This window comes from Glycine max, chromosome 11, assembly GCF_000004515.6.
Source record: "Glycine max cultivar Williams 82 chromosome 11, Glycine_max_v4.0, whole genome shotgun sequence".
NCBI lineage: Eukaryota > Viridiplantae > Streptophyta > Magnoliopsida > Fabales > Fabaceae > Glycine > Glycine max.
Genome location: NC_038247.2, coordinates 14,506,193 through 14,524,583, shown reverse-complemented (window position 1 = coordinate 14,524,583; position 18,391 = coordinate 14,506,193). Strand labels below are relative to the sequence as shown.

General features: G+C 34.1%; 3 protein-coding genes across 6 annotated transcripts in view; 2 read left to right on the top strand and 1 right to left on the bottom strand.

Moving 5' to 3' along the window:
• Positions 1-4,348: 4,348 nt before the first annotated feature.
• LOC100803819 (ribosomal RNA small subunit methyltransferase H) lies at positions 4,349-8,107 on the top strand. The gene is made up of 5 exons (XM_003539094.5): positions 4,349-4,824; positions 4,892-5,119; positions 6,356-6,424; positions 7,136-7,328; positions 7,582-8,107. Exons 1-5 carry the CDS (start codon positions 4,471-4,473, stop codon positions 7,992-7,994), a joined length of 1,257 nt encoding a protein of 418 aa, XP_003539142.1. The 5' UTR covers positions 4,349-4,470; the 3' UTR covers positions 7,995-8,107.
• Positions 8,108-9,259: 1,152 nt separating this feature from the next.
• LOC121172653 (uncharacterized) lies at positions 9,260-15,128 on the top strand. Of its 4 annotated transcripts, none has more exons than XM_041006985.1 (8): positions 9,260-9,433; positions 9,553-9,643; positions 10,578-10,808; positions 11,371-11,479; positions 12,547-12,592; positions 13,156-13,241; positions 13,674-13,746; positions 14,829-14,894. In XM_041006985.1, the coding sequence occupies exons 1-7, from the start codon at positions 9,430-9,432 to the stop codon at positions 13,710-13,712; spliced, it is 606 nt and encodes a 201-aa protein (XP_040862919.1). In that variant the 5' UTR covers positions 9,260-9,429; the 3' UTR covers positions 13,713-13,746; positions 14,829-14,894. The 4 variants fall into 4 exon arrangements, with proteins under 4 accessions (XP_040862919.1, XP_040862916.1, XP_040862917.1 ...); XM_041006982.1 differs by having other exon boundaries at positions 9,266-9,433; positions 13,688-13,746; positions 14,829-15,128; XM_041006983.1 differs by lacking the exons at positions 9,260-9,433; positions 9,553-9,643 and adding exons at positions 9,706-9,962; positions 10,123-10,204 and having other exon boundaries at positions 13,688-13,746; positions 14,829-15,128.
• Positions 15,129-16,820: 1,692 nt separating this feature from the next.
• LOC100812351 (nipped-B-like protein B) overlaps positions 16,821-18,391 on the bottom strand; it is a 5,055-nt gene continuing 3,484 nt past the window's right edge. Inside the window, exons 6-7 of the mRNA XM_041006814.1 lie at positions 17,840-18,349; positions 16,821-17,780 (exon numbers count right to left, since the gene is read on the bottom strand). Coding sequence (XP_040862748.1) covers positions 17,035-17,780; positions 17,840-18,349 — 1,256 coding nt within the window. The 3' untranslated portion in view covers positions 16,821-17,034. The remainder of the gene's footprint in view (positions 17,781-17,839; positions 18,350-18,391) is intronic.

The following is an 18,391-nucleotide window of genomic DNA, read 5'->3' as shown; positions in this document are numbered from 1 at the left end:
GCCTCATTTTTTCACTGACAAATTGATGTGAGAAGGGGGTTATAAACAAGACCCAAATTCAATGAAATTTCAACCATTGTGACTTTTATGGGCTAAGTCTATATCATACCATGATCCATGGCTAAAATTGCCCAGATTTAAACAAAATATAAAGTACTAGGCAAATAGATTCAAATCGAAATGCTCGGTTCAAACAATTTCAACATCTCTAGCAAAAACTAAAAAAATAGTGGAGAAGATTAAACGAGACAAAAGATTAAATATGAGTGAAAATAATTTTTGCTAAATTAGAAAGAACCTACGTTTTTCATGTCCACGTCCAAAACATGAAAAAAACGTAGAACAAGTTTGTGATTCTTCCATCAAAGCATTTCATTTCCTTCTCTAATTTTGCTTACTTTACTCTAAGCTCCAGAAATTTCTCGAACTTCTTGCTACCAAACTCAACCATGCTTCGCGTGACACTAAAGTTGAACCACATAGTTACCACCATAGTTACCAAGAGGAGGGTGTGCATATTGTATTCTATAGCAAGAGGTAGCAAAGTGATTGAATCAATGGCCACCAATAACATGTCCCAAAAGCCAATACTGCTATCAAACCTCGCTTCCACTGTGAAACAAGTTCCCTCTAATTTCATCAAGTCCCTCGATGATCGTTCAACTCTTCAAGATTTCCAATTACGGGTGAGAATAGGTCAGGCCAAGTCAGGCTTTGAAAGACCTGAGTCTAGCCTACGATGAATTTTTGAGGCCTGAGCATGACCTATAACCTATCAAAGACTTTTATTTTGGTTCGGCTTGACCTTTTTAAAAGTTTAGTCTGGCCTAATAGCCTTTTTAAAAGTCATTCTTTACATTAAATCTTTAATATCTCTTTGCTTTGAAGTAGTAACGTAATAGGAAAGTTAAAGGAAAAGGAAATTTTAACAGAAATAAGAAAGCCAATAAAAATAATGAGAAATATAAATGAGCACATGACTCACACCTAAATTGTAATTAAAGTCTTACTTGATTATAGGAATAGAAGTTATGGAGCAGTAATCAAAGTCTGATAGTTTAAAAAAAAATTAATTGTACCCAAAAAATAATATAAGTATATATTGGTATCCAAAAAATAATATAAGTATATATACATATATATAGGCTGGCCTATCAGGCTTATAAGACTTTTTAATAAGCCTAAGTCTGATCTATTTAATTTAATAGGCTTTTAAAAAAGCCCGAATCTAACATTTTAATTAAATAGGTCAGTTCAGGCCAGACTTTATGTAGGCCAGGTCGTAGGCCCTTGTAGGCCGACCTGACCTATTCTCACCCCTACTTCCAATACTCCAATCCTTATATGTGATTTGTTTATTTTTTCAATTATTTTTATTTGATTTAATTAAAGCAATAAAATTAACATGTCAAAATACTATTAGCTGTTTGTGTAATTTGTAATTTTACACGGACAATGCAAACATATTTTCTCTTAAATAAAAGAGTATATAATTTTCAAAATCTTTTTCTCATGATGAAAAAATGTCAGGTGTCATATTTTATAAACATTTTGTTGTTGTGTAAGAATGAAAAGTCAGCCAAAATATATTTCGATCAGCCTTGCTTTGACATGATCACAAATAATGGTCAAACAATTTATTCCAAGGGGACTCTGCTTCTTGAATATGGGTCCTAAGTTACTTTAGAAAGTGCTTAATGTAGATGAACAAAGAAGACGAAGAAAGATGACGAAGGACAAGATTTGCGTAAAAATAAAGATTGAAAGCTATAAACAAAGGACTCTAAATGAAAGTCGTAAAAGAAAGCGGTAATGTAAAAAGATAAAAGACAGAAAGATAAAATATATAATATAATAGTTTTGTGTTAGATTGATTGTGTCTTTAAAATTTGAAGTACCAGACTTATCTATAGGCTACAAACTCAAATCCCCTAAACCATATTATTTTTCTACTTCATAACTTCCTAGAACATGGTTTGGGAGTCATACAACTCGCTTTGGGGGTCATTCGGCCAGTTTTACGTTGATTCAGCTAACATTTCGACTAACTAATTCTGAGGTAGAGGTAATTGTTGACAACTGCTCCTAAAATCTAGACACTTTCCCTCTTATCACAAGCCAATTGATCAATTTATTTCAAATGTTAAAGAAAATGACAACCACTTCCTATTTTTAGGGACTGATATCATTGGTAAGTTTTAGCCGTCGCAAGCCATTTGAATATCAGAAAATCGTGAAAAATGTTCTAATATCTTTATTAAATTAAATATGACTTGATTTAGCTAATTTTTTATGCATAAAGTTAGCTTAAATCCATAACTCGACTAACATTTCAGCTAACATTGTAAGTAGTCAAATTGACATTATCCACCTTCAATTAACACTAGAGTTAGCTGAATCTCCCACACAACTAATAGTGAGCGTAACCAAATTGATCATCTACTCATTCAACTAACCTAAAATTAATCGAATTCTGCCAATTTGACTAACATTAATCGTATTGACTTTGCTAGGTTCTGCGTATTGACTTTGTCCAGGTTCTACTAACCTTCTTGATAGACTAATATTGATAAGTCATCATTACCGTAATCAACCAAACTAGCATTCATCTCATTATGCTAACATAAAAGTTTGTCGAAATCCACCTTGACCAGCAATCATTCTTCTAAATCCTCAACAATTGAATTTTGTAACACAATTTGGGTGTTAACAAATGCCCCCTGCATCTTTTAGCTGAAAACGTAAGGAGGAAGATGAAAGATTCATTGTATCAGTCGATTCATGTTGCCACCATTCTTCTACTAGCAGTGTCTATGATTCTCAGCTAACATGGTTCTGTTGCATGTGAAAACTGGAATCTTCTAGAACTATTAGGTTTGTAGAAAGTAGACTTGTCACGCTTTAATAACATCACTATATGCTTCCCCAACTTCAAGTTAACTAGGTTTGCAGAAAGTAGACATGCAATGTTAAGATAACATTGATATATGCCCCCCAACTTAAACGAATGGTTGTAAACGAAAGTAGTAAAGGAAAGTTGTAATGTAAAGAGATAAAAGACAAAAAGATAAAATATAGAGTAAAATAGGCTTATGCTGGATTGATTATGTCTTTAAAATTTGAAGTACAAGGCTTATTTATAGGCAATAAACTCAAATCCCCCCGACTACATTTTTCTACTTGATAACTTTCTAAAACGTGGTTTAAGAGTCATGTAACTAGCTTTGGGGGTCATTTGACTAGTTTTATGCTGATTCGACTAATTATGGCTAATATGCAATGTGGCTAGTATTATAAGTAGCTGAATCGACCTCATCCACCTTCAACTAACACTGAAGTTAATGAAATCTCTCGCTCAGCTAATATTAAACGTAGTCAAATTGATCTTCTACTCATTCAACTAACCTTAAAATTAATCGAATTTTGCCAATTTAGCTAACATTGTAAGTAGCCATATTGACTTTGTCCAGGTTTTGTTAACTTTCTTGTTTGGCTAATATTGATTATTCAACCAAACTAGCATTCATCTCATTCAGCTAACATAAACGTTACCCGAAATTCACCTTAATCGGGAACCATTCTTCTGAATCCTCGACAACTGAATTTTATAACAAAATTTGGGTGTTAACACATTTAAACTCATACAATTCAATATTCATACATAATCTAGCTATAATAACTCTTGGCACTCCAAAGGCCTTACAAAATCCTCTTAAACAATTACAAAGGTATAAAAACTTAGATATAAACTAAAACTAAAAATCCATGTCTTAGAGTATACATAATCAATGCTAATAATAAATTGAGGTCTTAGTCTTTCCTCAAAATCATCATCATGTCCTTGTATATACTCATTTGCAAGGGTGAGATTGAGTCTAAATACATACATAAACTAAAGATGGAGAATTTAGACCCTAAAACATCACCCAAGAACAACTAGCTAGAATTGATTAAAACTAAAACAATGGATATTTTAAAGAGTAATTAAATAAAAGATAGACTTAAATATAAATTTAGTCATAAGAAGATTTTTAAAATCTACATTTGATCCCTAATAAATTTTTTTAATTGTGTTTTTGAAAAAAATTATTATTATTATTATTTGGTCTTGCCATTAGTTGATTATTTTGCTCCTTGAATTATAATTTTTTCATAACCACGAGCTAATATAACAATAAGGAAAAAAAATATAAAATAAAGAAAAAAAGTGAGAAATCAAAAGTGAAGAAAAAATTTCTTCAGAAACCAAGTGTAAAATTTGAATTTGTTTTAGGAGAAAAACATTATAAAATAAAACAGTTTAATAAAAAGTGAAAAATAAGATTTCCCCGATTGTTAAGACGATAAAACACCGTCGTTACTCATGGAGTTTTTTAGGTTTGAAGCAAGCAAGTTCCGCAATGAGTGAACCCAGATAGAGAGATAGATAGTGGCGCAATCCGGGTTTGGTTTGTCCCCAAATAACAGAAAATGACGATGCTTTCCAAGATATCATCATCACTGTTACTATCACTATCCTCCAAACCCAAACCCAAACCCATTTGCAACCCCTTTCTGCTTTCTCGTTCAGCCGCCACAAAACATCAGAAGAATAAAAAGGAGAACGCAAAAGCAGCGTTGGCGAAGGAGAAGCGCAGAACCCGTTCCGATAAGCAGTTCAACAGAGACGCAATAATCGAGCGTTGCAGAATAAACGACATTGACACCGACACCAAGTTCTCTCACGTTCCCGTTATGCTGGGCGAGGTCTTGGACGTCTTTTCCAACTCCACACTAACCTCCTTCGTCGATTGCACTCTGGGCGCCGCGGGTCACTCCACCGCCGTTAGTATTCATTCTTGTTTTTTTAACTGAGTAAAAAGTGCCACAACTATTGAATGGAATGAAACAGGTTATTAGGGGCCATCCAGAGTTGAAGTATTTGGTGGGGATGGACGTGGACTCTCTAGCACACGACATCGCCCAGCCTCGTCTTGATGCCGTTTTGAACGCTGGTGTCAAAGCGATTACCGTTTTGAGGAATTTTAGAGACGTCAAGTCTGTGCTTAGAGAAATCGCTGAGCTACACTTGTTGGGGGTTGACGCCATCTTAATGGACTTGGGAATGTCATCTATGCAGGTTCATTCCACAACTTTGTACGTGTACCCTTTCTTTACTTACTTGCATGCTCATGTTCCCAACTCTGTTTTGAAGCATATAGCATCACATCTCCAAACATACAGAGATGCATCAAACCCCTGCTTTTTTGTCTTATGCCCTTTCCATGCTCTAAATTTAAAAGCATCCTCGACAGCTTCCACATATCATATTTGATCTCCAAAGGCAATAATATCTTTCTGTGCAACCAAATTGACCACACTACTGCCATCCAAACTACCCATGATTCATTATTTGGATTCTTCCCTGTGATGTTGCCTCGATGTTGCCAAAAGTGGTCAATACAATCTACTGGGTGTTGCACCAGATTTCCATAGCAAATTTACAACCAAACATCAGGTGTGCAGCTGATTCCACATGTGCATTACAGAACACACAATTTAACAAATTTCCCCCTTGTATGATTTTCCTCTTGTACAGATTGTCCTTCGTTGGTATTCTTCCCAACACCATTTTCCAAACAAAAGCCTTAACTTTTGAAGGCACAGGAGCTTTCCTAAGGGTGTTAAAATTTTTTGCCTCATGTACCTCCCCACAAGAGTGTAATCTATCACAAACATTTTTTTACCATACAATTGTTGTCGGCTTGTCACACCAAATTCATTCATCCTTAGCTTCTTTTTTCGGTCTCTTCTCCCCAATATGATCCCACATAGATGAGAAAACTTCTATAGAAGTTAAGTACATAAGTTGATTTTAGCTTATTGGAAAAGTTCAATTCATTTTACTTTTTTATTTTCTTCTCTTATAAGTGCTTAAAGAGAAGTTTATCCAAACAGAACTTTAGATAATAAACTTATTATACATGATAGTTTGTGATTAGTTGAGTGGATGGCAATGTAAAAACCCTTTACACTATCAACACACACACTATTTTCTCTTTGGAATTGTAAAGTGGTTCAATGATAGAGAGATGGGAGGTACAGGTTTTTATATATTCAATTGACTGCTGACTCAACAGTTAGTTACAGTTGTAGCAGTCAGTTAGACAGCTAGCTTGTCCTAACAGATTTGATTAGGATAAACAATTATACATACACTAATATTTCTAATACGGACCATAATTTAAAACTATGATATGGTTGTATCTAATGGCACTAGAATATGTGGTTGAGACTTGAGTATTTTGAATCTTTGATAAAGTCATGATGAAGAGCAGTTTTTTATTTTTTATTTTATTTTGTTTTTTTGGTTTAGGTGGACGATCCTGCGAGAGGATTCAGTGTGCTTGGTGATGGACCCCTTGATATGCGGATGGATCCTCAGGTATAGTTTCAGGCATTTTGGATCTCAGTGTGAAATTTATGCTCTTCTGAGGAAGAATGAGATCAATAGATATGGTGCCAAGGCAACTGTTGATGGTTTTTCCTTTTTTAGATTACATGTAATGTTGTTGCTGACCTGGTATCAAATAAATGCTGTTTAACATTGTCTGATGATTTTTTTTTTGTAGTCTCTTTGCTATGTTAGTATGGTTAAATCCATTCCAAGACATACTTCTATGTCTAAATGGTTTGGCTTCTCTAGACAGGGATGCATGTTAGAGGGAAAGTATGGAGTTTATAACCATTGATTTCCAATCAATGGTATTGTAACAAAATGCATATATATATACCAACCCATGGAGTTGTTAAAGTTCATTCTGTTGTTTTTCTAATCAACAATTGCAAGTCTACATTTTCCCCTCTGAAGTGCATAAAGGAGTCACATTTATTTCTAAAATACCTTCATAGATATATGGCCTGGCTTGTGCATCTGTCCAAACAATGCTGGAAACTTCTTTGATGGCTTTCTTCAATCTTTCTTGTTAGCGAAATGTACCAATTTCTTCTTTTACCACACACTAGAATACTTTTGTTGTTGTTTTTGTTAATTAAGGCAAACAAGTTTCTTATGTAATGATATCTTGTTGCCCATATGCTGAGAGTAGTACATAATTTTTCTTTCCAATTGAACTGATGCACAGGCCTATGACAGGCAAGTCTTAAAGCAGAAGACATATTAAATTCCTGGCCAGATTCTGAAGTGGGCCGTATCCTAAGAGAGTATGGGGAAGAAAGTAATTGGAGAACTCTGCAAAAGAAAATTGTCAATGCCCGATTATATGGCGGATTGCATTCGACCAGTGACTTACTAGATCTTATTCGGCGTGTGACTCCTCCAATGAAAGGTGGTTCCTTTTCCCATTTTCTTTTGTAGCTCTGTTTTCTCTTTGGCCATAAGCATCAGTTCCCATTCATGTCATTAATCGATTATCACATATGTTCCTGTAATGTTCTCTACAATACCATTCCTGATCTTCATTTATGCCTACTTTCGAAGAGAATTTATAACATGCTTTTGCATTCTGCTTACAAATTTGTTCATTAGTGTGAACTGTAATAAAAGTCCTACAAATTTGAATTACATTGTAATACTAATAGGTGGAAGGCAAGGTTGGATAAAGACGGCAACCCGGGTGTTTCAAGCTCTGAGAATCGCTGTTAATGATGAATTGAAGACACTTGAGGATTCTCTCTATTCTTGTTTTGATTGCCTTGCACCTGGGGGTAGGCTTGCTGTCATATCTTTTCATAGTCTAGAGGACAGAATTGTGAAACAGACATTTCTTAACATAATCAAAGGGAGGGAAGATGTGGAAGAAAGGGAGAGCCTCAACAGTGTTTTGAGGAACACTAGTGATGAAATCAAAGAAAAAGAAGCATGGATAAAGCAAGTGATATATGGATCAAATGGAACAATTCTCACAAAAAGACCAATCACGCCATCAGGAGAAGAAGAAAAATTGAACCGCCGAAGTAGAAGTGCAAAGCTCAGGGTTATTCAGAAGCACTGAACATGATAAAACATGACAAATTGTTGTCTGGTGTAGAGTTTTTAGAAACATCTGTATTCATAAACTTGTCTGTAACTTGGTTAATCTTTATAAAAAAAACAAGGTGTTCACAACTCGTTAAAAGAGAAAGGTCAAAAGGGACTTGTGCATACGGTTGCAAATTACTTGATATCTATTTTAACTAGTGATTTCTAGCAAATTACCATCTAAAGATTTGAATTTTAGTAAGTCATCTGCTTAGGCTTTAAACATGCAGCAGTTTATATGTATTGGAAGCCTTGATTATAATTGTAGACCAAGTGTCATGAGTTTACTTAATGCCATGAAGTGTTTGGTTTGATGGCGAAAAATGCAACATGTTTGAGATTAACATTGGAAAGAAAGAATGAAAATAGTTAAATAATAAATTGTTAACTGATTTATTTGTCATATAATAAATGACGTCAATATCATTTATAAGGAGAGACTAAAAATAAGTTTTTTTTAAAGTACATAGACTAAAAATAAGATTTCATAAAAATATAGGAATTAAAAATATATTTTCTAAAAAAAAATTAGCTTGATATTTTTGTTTGTTAAAATATTTTATCCTTCTTGTAATATTAGTATTTCTTTTATCAACATGTAAAAATTATTGTGAAATTCACATACTAAATAAATTGCTTTATCTATAATAGTATCCATAAATAAGAATAATTAAAATATAATTAAATTTTAAATAATTCACAATAATTTATTTAAAGTAATAATTACGAATAATAGTGTACAATGTGTAATATTTTTAAATAAAATAATATTTGATAATATAGTTAGTAAATTAAGAAAATTTATTTATATATAAATAAAATTATTATACAATATATAACATTAAATATTTCATATGTTTATTTATGTATTTGTCAACATATAATATGTGTGATGAATATGATGTATCATTTATTTTATTAATAATTAATCTCTTTTAAAAGATGATGTTTTTAATAGGTTTTTATTTGTAATTACATTTTTTTTATCCGGGTCTCAAACATGAAATTTTAATAAATTAGACTCTAATATATGAACCTTAATTTTTAATTTAATTTTTTTCTTTTTAATTTTATATACCCGAAATTCTCAACAATTTAGCTCCTCCAAAATAAAGCTTTAGAAGATAAATTACATCAATAATAATAACTATCAATTAGAAAAATTAGCATTGAATTTCCAATTAATAGTTATTATGTCACTTTTGTTAACTATTTAAATGAATTCAAGATTAATAAACACATGCCTCTTGCATGCAAACAGCAACACTTTTGCGGTTAAATAACCTCTCTTTTCCGTTAAAGTTGTCAGTAACAGACAGCATCATCTCCCCAATTCCTTGTCCAACTATTATGTAATCTGCTTTTTGTTTCAATCATTTCTTCGTATTCCTTCAACACCCATCAGATTAATGGGTGATTACTCTAATTAAGCATCACTTCCTTTTCTCATTTCTCTGCAATCAAACACTCCCATTCTGAGTTACCGATTGAATTCCCGTTTTCCATTAACCCTTGGTGCTTTCATTTTGCAGCAAAAGCTATCCTCTTGAGCAACAAATGGTACGGATATGAGCAATTCTGGGTCACACGTTCTTACCCCACAATACAGAAATTCAGCCACGGGTTAGTTTGTGTAACAAACTTGGTCCCATAGTAGCAATGTATTAGTTTTTGTTTTTGTTTTGTTTTTTTTTTACGGAAAATGTTAGTTGTTAGTGAAAGGAATTTAAACACACGAACTCTTGCTCCCACATTTTCCTTTCAACCACCAAGCCAACTTTATAATAACTCCCGTAGAATTGTATTCGTATTGGTCATGGTTTTAAATAGTGGTCCGCAACTGCAATTGTGGCCGCATCAACCTCATTTTCCCGCAATTGTCTACTATGTAAAGGTTTTCTAGCTCACTGCAACTCAGTCGCGACCGCAATTTAAAACCATGGTATTAGTGTTAACAATGTTGATATGCTTGTGGATATTTCATATACATGATTTCTTTTTCTTTTCTCCTTTTTTATTTGGTGCTTCGGGAGACCTTGGTTATCCCTAAATCACATTAGGCTTCAACTTATCCGAGTTATATTGTGTGAACTTGCTTGAAGGATAAAGTTTTCCCTTGCTACGAATACTTGTGTACTGATGAGATCTTGTTGTAGTACTTCTTGTTTGTGCTTTATTAAAGAGGTTAGAGAAGCGTTTATTTGTTTGTTTATTTTTAGAGCAAATTGCATTGACATTCCTTTGTAGTTTCTTGAGATTGCACACAATTTCCCTTCCTTACATTACAGTAACTCTTCTTACAGGGGTGCACGCTGTAATGTGTTTCTTGGGTATCGAGGGGTGCTAGTGTAATGTATTTCAAAGACTTAAGGGGATCTGTAGGGGTTAAAAAGGCAAGGATATGATGTGCAATCTTAGGAGATCACAGGGGTGTCAGAGTAATTTGTTCTTATTCTTATTTATTTTTTGTTGGATTTGTTGTGTAATTTAAATATTGTGAATTGAGATCTTTGCTAAGAATTGTTAGCTTTTTTTTACCATGAATTTAATTTTTTAGGAAAATGGATCTCAAGGTGAAGGCAGCAACTTCCTTGAATTCAAATGCCAAAAAGAAGGCAAATTTGTTTGCTGAAAAAAAGGAGAGAATCCGGCTGCCAACATATAATGATGATCTTGGAGGCAAGAAATATCACATCAGTGAATTTCTGAGCCAACCTAGCGGAATTGCAGCCGTGTTGAATACGAAGGCCTTGCAATCATTTGAATCTCTTGATGCTAACACATACAGGTCTGCCGCCTCCTTAATTCTGTTTTGGTGGCCTGAGTAGTTCTTTCAAGTTTCAATGGTTTGGATGATGCAAATTCTGTTACTCATCTAGATTGTGACATAAAATTAAAGTCAAGTTCAGGACCAAATTATAAGTTATGGTGCTTACCTGATTCTTTTGCAATATTTGGTACTAACAATAAAGATGAACATAGCAGGGCATGTGTTGAGTTTTGCTCAAACAGAAACCACCCAAAATTATTACATTTTTTAATAAATTCAAGGTATTTCTTGTTTATGAAGAATGTGTAGATAAACAGCTGATTTGCATGAGTCCACAAGAAAGTGGAGCTTAGGTTATCATACTGTCCTACACTTTGAATGGTTCAGCTGATAAAATCAGTTATTCAAAATAGGTTGAAAATACTATTCATAAACAACAGTAAAAAACTCTTGATTTTTAGACAACAAATACTTCTTTTTTCTGAATGTTTTAATGAACTTTGGCAAATATCTTACAGCACTTGGGTTGTGGCAGAAGAAGTATGATTCTGAAAGCAAATAATTATTCTTGTATGCGTAGGTGTGAACTGCCTAAACTTCAATTTTTAAACTTTGAAGCTGTGCCATTGTTGGATCTGCGGGTTACCTCAACAGATGAAGATTGCTTGGTTGAGATGCTTTCTTGTAAGGTGTTCCCCTCTCCCCAACCAAAAAAGAACAAAAATGTTCATGATGTAACACCTTTATTTTTTGTGAGAGTAATAGAGACACTAAAAACACATTCATTATACACACAAGTTAGGATCCTTTGACTGTACACTAAAGAATGTTTTATAGGAAATGGTATTGATACTAAAATACGATATAACTCAAGGAAATCTCCTTTACATGGTAAAATACTTCTCAATAAACAGAAACACAGCCGAAAACAAGAAACACAACTATGAGAGATAAAAATAAGAGGTGATACATAGATTCTGCCCTCCCTGGCCTAAGCCATCAATTCACTCTTAAAATTCTGTTATGCCACACCATTATTAGCCCTCTCCTTATTCACATTTCCTTCTCTCTCCTCCCCCCCGCCCCCCCTCTCCCCTTTCCCTCTCCAATACATTGCCTTCATGTGTACATTGTGTTACACTCTCCCACCATTTTCCCTCCTTACACCTAACTGCATTTGTATTTCTCCTCTCATGAACCTTTGCCCAACAGTCCAGCTCATTCTCCTTTCCCCCCGTTATCTTATACATGTCTCAAAGACCCATCAGTGTTCCACACTATCCACTCCCAGATTAATGAGTATTCATTGTGCGTGTCATTCTTATAAAATTTTACACTAAAATTACATGCAATTGTTTAAAGTTTCTAAAACTTTGTTGTATGAAGTGAATATAACCAAGTGTAATTCAACAACTGGATTTCTTAAAGTAAATTTTCTAGTGCTTATCAGATAGTGCAAGTGCGTAAGTTTTTCTTATAAAGGTTTCCACAGATCCTAACTGTGTTTGTGAGTGAGAGAGACAAAGTCAACGAATAATACATACACACACATAGTAGTAAAGTTGCTTAATTTCTAAGTTCGCATGTGCCTTTAAAAAAAAATAGCTAGTAATATGCTTAAATCACGCATATTAATTACTGCCCTAAGTTCAATAAATGTATATAAACCTTGGTTTGATTGAACATGAATTCTTGTAACATTCCTTTTGTCACTCATCCCATTTAATTGTTGGGTACTTTACTATATTATTCACAGTTTGAGGGTTCAGAAGTTGTGAAAGAGCAAAACGACCACTTTTCAGGTATCTACAATGTACTGTGTGCATAGTCATACTTGTTTTATGGGATATAAATTCTTCCCTTTGTCAAATTGAATTATAAAAATGTTTATTTTCTATCAAAATCCTTCTGCAAAGAAACCGATCAGTCTTCCATAGAATAGAGAGAAAGATGTTTGGTTTTCCTTGCAGCATAGTGCGTATCCCATAGTACCTTTTGTTATATTCCCCACCCAGTGGTGCTGAAAATACTGGAAAGGACTTAAGATGAATGCAAAGAGACATAAATGTGAAAATGTGATGGGATTTATTTAGTTGATCAGATACAAAACCATTTAGTTGGCCTCGAAATGAAAAAAAAAAAACGATTTTTAGACTCCTTAAAATGGAAATTTCTCCAGATATCAGGGTAAATTTACTCAAGAACTTTGGATGTTATTATCTTTCTAATAGCTAGTCTTTCAACACAGTTTTCTGCTGAATTCAAGTTTATCTGCAATACATGTTTCATGTGACGCTTTTGGTTACTTCGGTGTTTTTAAGAATTGTCACAGTAATGTTTGTTAATAATTTCTATGGATTCGCAGCATTCATGAGAAACCAAATGACTTGGGGTGGTGCTGGTGCCGAATCATTTTTAGAAGTTGATGTTAAGTTGAATCTCACACTTGAGGTTTGTCTTATCCTCATAAAATATATGAAGTTTACATATAATGTTAGATCCATATTTGTTTCTCTTTCTTGGGATAGACGAGTGGTAATCCTGTATGTTATGATGATTGAATTTGTTTTCAAGGACCATGAAGGCATGAACTGCATTACTTAGATCACCCTCATGTAAATTATATTGTAGCCTCTTGGTAAAGAAAGTCCAGGAATTCAGTTGAATTTTATTGTTGTGAAAGTGCAATTTCTGTTTTCTTTTCATAGAGACTGATGAGTTAAGTTGACCCATTCCTTCTTAATCCTTACTAATTCATTTTTTGTAGCTGCATATTCATATGTTAAAAGATCACTTGTTTTGAATCAAAATTAGTAGCCATTAAACTGTATTTCAGTTCGACATTATGGATTTTTGCATTTGCCTCTCATCTGTAAAAGAAAGATCTCTGTCTGCAGATCTACACACAACCATTTACCATGATGCCTACTTCAGCCGTTGAGGGTCCTGGAAATATGTGAGTTATTTAGTAAATATTTTTTATTTTATCCTTTTAGGTTATGCACTCCACATGGTCAAGTTCTCTGATGATATATTTATACATAAAGTATTGCATGTAGATTCTCAATTTAAAATTACCAACTATTACTGGCTATAGATGTTGTGCCTAATTCTTTTTTATATAGTCTTTCACTAAGTTCTCTGTACTTAATTGAAAGGAGGGAGATACACAAAATCCACTTCTTGGAAATTTAAAGATTCTAGAATAATGGAATATAAAGTTAATATGAGGAGTAGGACACTAATATATTGCAGTTATCTATCTAGTTTTATTGTGGACTAAATTTAGGGGGAAATCTTCAGCCATTATTATTTTTCTGATTGATGACTTGGTTTCTCCTCCTCCTTCTTACCCTTTTCTATGATGTAGCCTTTGTGAAACCATAGAGGTTTATCATCAAGTAAATATTTCACCTTAACATTTCTCCTTCAGATCTGTCAGGTTAAGCTTCCTACTTAAATATTGGCATTACCAATTATGACATTAGATATTGTGTTAGCAAATATTGAGATGGAATTCCTAATCATTCTTCAGGATGTGCACAAAAGTTCTATTTGCTATGGATTCTGTTTTAACATAAATGATAAATAAGAACTCAGTTTATGCAAGGTGATTGGAGTCATATTCAACGATTAACATAGTTGATAAATAAACCTGTGGCCGTCTGGGAGAAACCTTTTTTTACAATTTGGACTTTAAATGAGAAATTATTTGAGGTTTAGAAGACAACAAACAGAACTTAAAATTCTCCAGGGAATTTGGTGATTTTTTTTCCTTTCTACGTTCTATGTCTGTGGCATATACTTTGTTTATGCTTTTGTGTGTAAAATCATTTTGTTTCTTATAAAAGTAGCTTATGACCTTCCAGTTTAGCTTATTTCAATAAACTTCACTGTAAAACTTATGAATAAGTTTTATGTGATAAGAACTTATTCGACAAATACTTACTAAACTACTTACTCAAACATGCCTTAAATACAAAATTTAACAACTTATCGTTTTGCTTAGGAAGATTAATCTCTTTTGGCTATGTACAGAATGATGCAAGCTTTGGTGGACAAGCTGGTGCCACTGCTACTTCAGCAGATGCTGCAAGATTATGATGAATGGGTTAGAAAGCAATCATATTCCTTAAAGTCATTCTAGGTACGTAAAAGCCACTTGTACAAACTTTTTGGGTAGAGACAACAGAGGAGGGAGAACCTTTGATGTTTAGGGAAAAGGAGAGAAAAATGAATGGTGAAAATTTGATTTCTGAAAGACTTCTGTTGAAATCTGTGTCCATGTAAACATTACTCTTCTGGTTGATATTTAGTAACAAGTGTCTCTTTCTGTCTTCTAGTTGTTCTATCTAGTTTGGCAAGAAATTATAACACAAGTGAGATGCAGGGATGAATCCATAGGGAATAACATTACGTAAGAATTTATTTTTTATATATAAATGAAATTTCGTACCTCGAGAAATTAGTCGGACTCTTGGTTAAGGATATCTCATGTTTAAAAAAAAGAATAAAAGTATATAATAAATAATAACAGCTTTCAAAATTTAAAATTAGGCTTAATTATATTTTTCACCACTCAAGTATCACAAAGTCTTTTATCTTTTCTTGTATTTATAATCAAATCTCTCTATTTTAATTTCTGACTTGACAAACTGAACATCTCACACTATATCAACCAAATAAGCGTTTGATATTTACACCCCTTAATTAATAAGTATATCTCCTTCCTTTTTTATATAATTTTATTACAAATATACCATTTCATATAAAACCAATGTAAACCCTGAAAAACCCTAAATTTTCCACCCCTCTTACAGCTTCATTGTTCTTTAAACTAAATTTTTGCACCATCTTCACCATTCTTTAAACCCTGTTTATACACCTCCATCAACCCTTACGTCTATTTTCATCTCTATATTTTTCTCTATAATATTTTTTTCTCATAATTTCATTGATTTCCAAGAAGAGGTATAGTGGAAATTAGTAAAATTAACAAGATTACCAATCAAAGCAAAAGTGTGATTTACCACAAGCGAGGACCAACAAGCTATGCATTCTCAGCCACATTTCTAAGAATCATTTCAAAGTTTTCAGCAAATTTTGCTATAGCATACTGATCCAACCTGTTGGGTCATTGCAAACGTTTAGTCCATCCCATTCACGTGTATAAATTAACTGCATAAATAATAATATCGTCATTATTCGTCGTTGAATGAAAAAAATAAAAATCAGCATAGATACAATTTTGAAAGTTCTATTTACTGCTTTCCAAAACCAATTATACTAGCGTTTGAATTATTTCAACCAAAAGTGAGCAGGCATAATATAAAGAATATCAATACAACCCTCTTAGATCAACATATCAAAAATGATATTCAATTACACATTTAGATAAAACAATTTTTCTTTAACCAAGGTATCCCCCGTCAAGAATAAATGATTTGAGGAATTAATCTCTCCCAACAGATATTATTTCATACACACGAGCTAGGGATCGATCCATGGCCACATGCTTAAGGTTATCTATCAACCATATCATAACTAAATGTAATTATCCAGAGGCAAGCTGTTTAGGCTTATCATTAGGTGCATTCAAAATGCTGTTACTTGACTATATATGGTATCAGAGCACATACCTGTTTGTATAAATTTTACCTCGTACCACGGTACTAGTCTTGAATTGAATCAGTCAATAATTGGCACGAGTAGATGATGAAATAAGATTCAATTTTTTGAATCTCACGATTTCCAAGACCAAGAATCTCACATAGACTATAGATAGAAAAAACAAATAAATCCTCAACTATGTAACTTCTGTAGATCAAGTACTAAAGCCCGTGGCTGGGGTTTAATCACCCTGTTACCAAAGTTATTTATGGTTTAAGCTCATAGGGATTAACATTCCACCGCTATCCTATTATAGTGGCCTTCTTGACTTCACATCTCGTTGCAAAAGAAAATCATTCGCTTTCACGCAAATAGTAGTCACACACTCGCACTATTCCACCCTTGCAAATATACAACACCTGCAGTAGATTTTGTATTTTATTTTTTAAAAAACTACCAGTCACAACATAATACAGAATTTTGGTAAGAAAAACATAATACGGAATTTGAAACGAAAACACATGAAACATAGTTCACACACAAATTACATCCTCTAAAAAGCAAATGTATAAGACAACTGACACATCTAATTCAAATATTAAAGCAGCAAGTAAACATTCTCAAGATGCCTGGATCACAGTTCATGAGTCACTTTCACACCTCTCACTCGAACGAGAACCTTAGTATCTGCCTCTCTTGGAGTAATCTCCACGGCTTTCCCTCTCATAACCTTTGTTTCCCCGCTCTTCCTCCTCCCTTCTGTGCTTTCTATCTCCACGACCATCATCATCCCTGCTGTGCTGCTTTCTTCAGGATCATCATCATCCCTTCTGTGCTTTCTTTCTCCACGGCCATCTTCATCCTTCGAATGCTTTCTTTCCCTATCATCATTCTCCCTTAAGTTCTTTCGTTCTCCATGCACATCCCCATCCCTTAAGTTCTTTCTTTCTCCATAAACATCATTGTCCCTTCTGAACTTTCTTCCTTCCCGATCATCCTCATTCCTTCTGAATTTTCTTTCTCTATGTTCATCCTCATCCCTTGCCTGTTTTCTTCCAGTTCGGTAATCTTCATCCCTTCCACGCTTTCTCTCTGCACGGTCATCTTCATCCCTCAAGTTCTTTCTCTCTCCACGGCCGTCATCATACCTTCTGTGCTTCCCTTCTTTGGAATCATCCTCATCCCTTGCATGCTTTCTTCCCATACGATAGTCTCCAAGGCCATCGTCATGCCTTCTGTGCTTTTCTTTAGGATCATCCTCATCCTTTCCATGCTTTTTTTCTCTGACATCCTCTTCCCTTGCATGCTTTCTTCCTGTACGATCATCTTCATCCCTTCCATGCTTTCTTTCTCCATGGTCATCATTATCCCTTGTATGCGCTCATGCTCCCTATGATTATCATCATCTTTTCTACGCCTTCTGGTTTCATGATCCTCACCATACCGAGCAGTTCGACCAACAAAATGTGATTCAACATCCTTGTTATAATTTCTTCCTCTCTGCTCAGAGCTATCATCATCAGGCCCTTCAAACCTAGCTGATTTAGATTCAGACTCCATTTTTCTATCATCTTCATCATGCTTGACCACTGTGACAGGCTCCCTCTCTCTGTCTCCATCAATTTTCCTGTTACCGTGTGTCATCTCTCGACTTCTACTATTTGATCCCTTTGTAATATCTCTCCCATATGACTTTGTAAGAGAGCCCAATGCATCAACATTAGCACCATACTTCCCTTTATCTGCACCACTATCTCTGGCTTCATCTCTGAATCTATTTTCTTCCATGCCATATCCTTTAACTTTCTTTGCAGCAACAGACCCACCTTTTTTTGTTTTTTCATGTCTGTGATCACTAGAATCGCTGTCTGAATCACTGTCACTGCTACTCTTGTTAGAGGAAGTGTATGACCCCCCTACTAACATATCTGTCTTGACCCAATGCACGCCTAACACCATCTTTATCAGAGTCCTCATCATCAGAATTATGC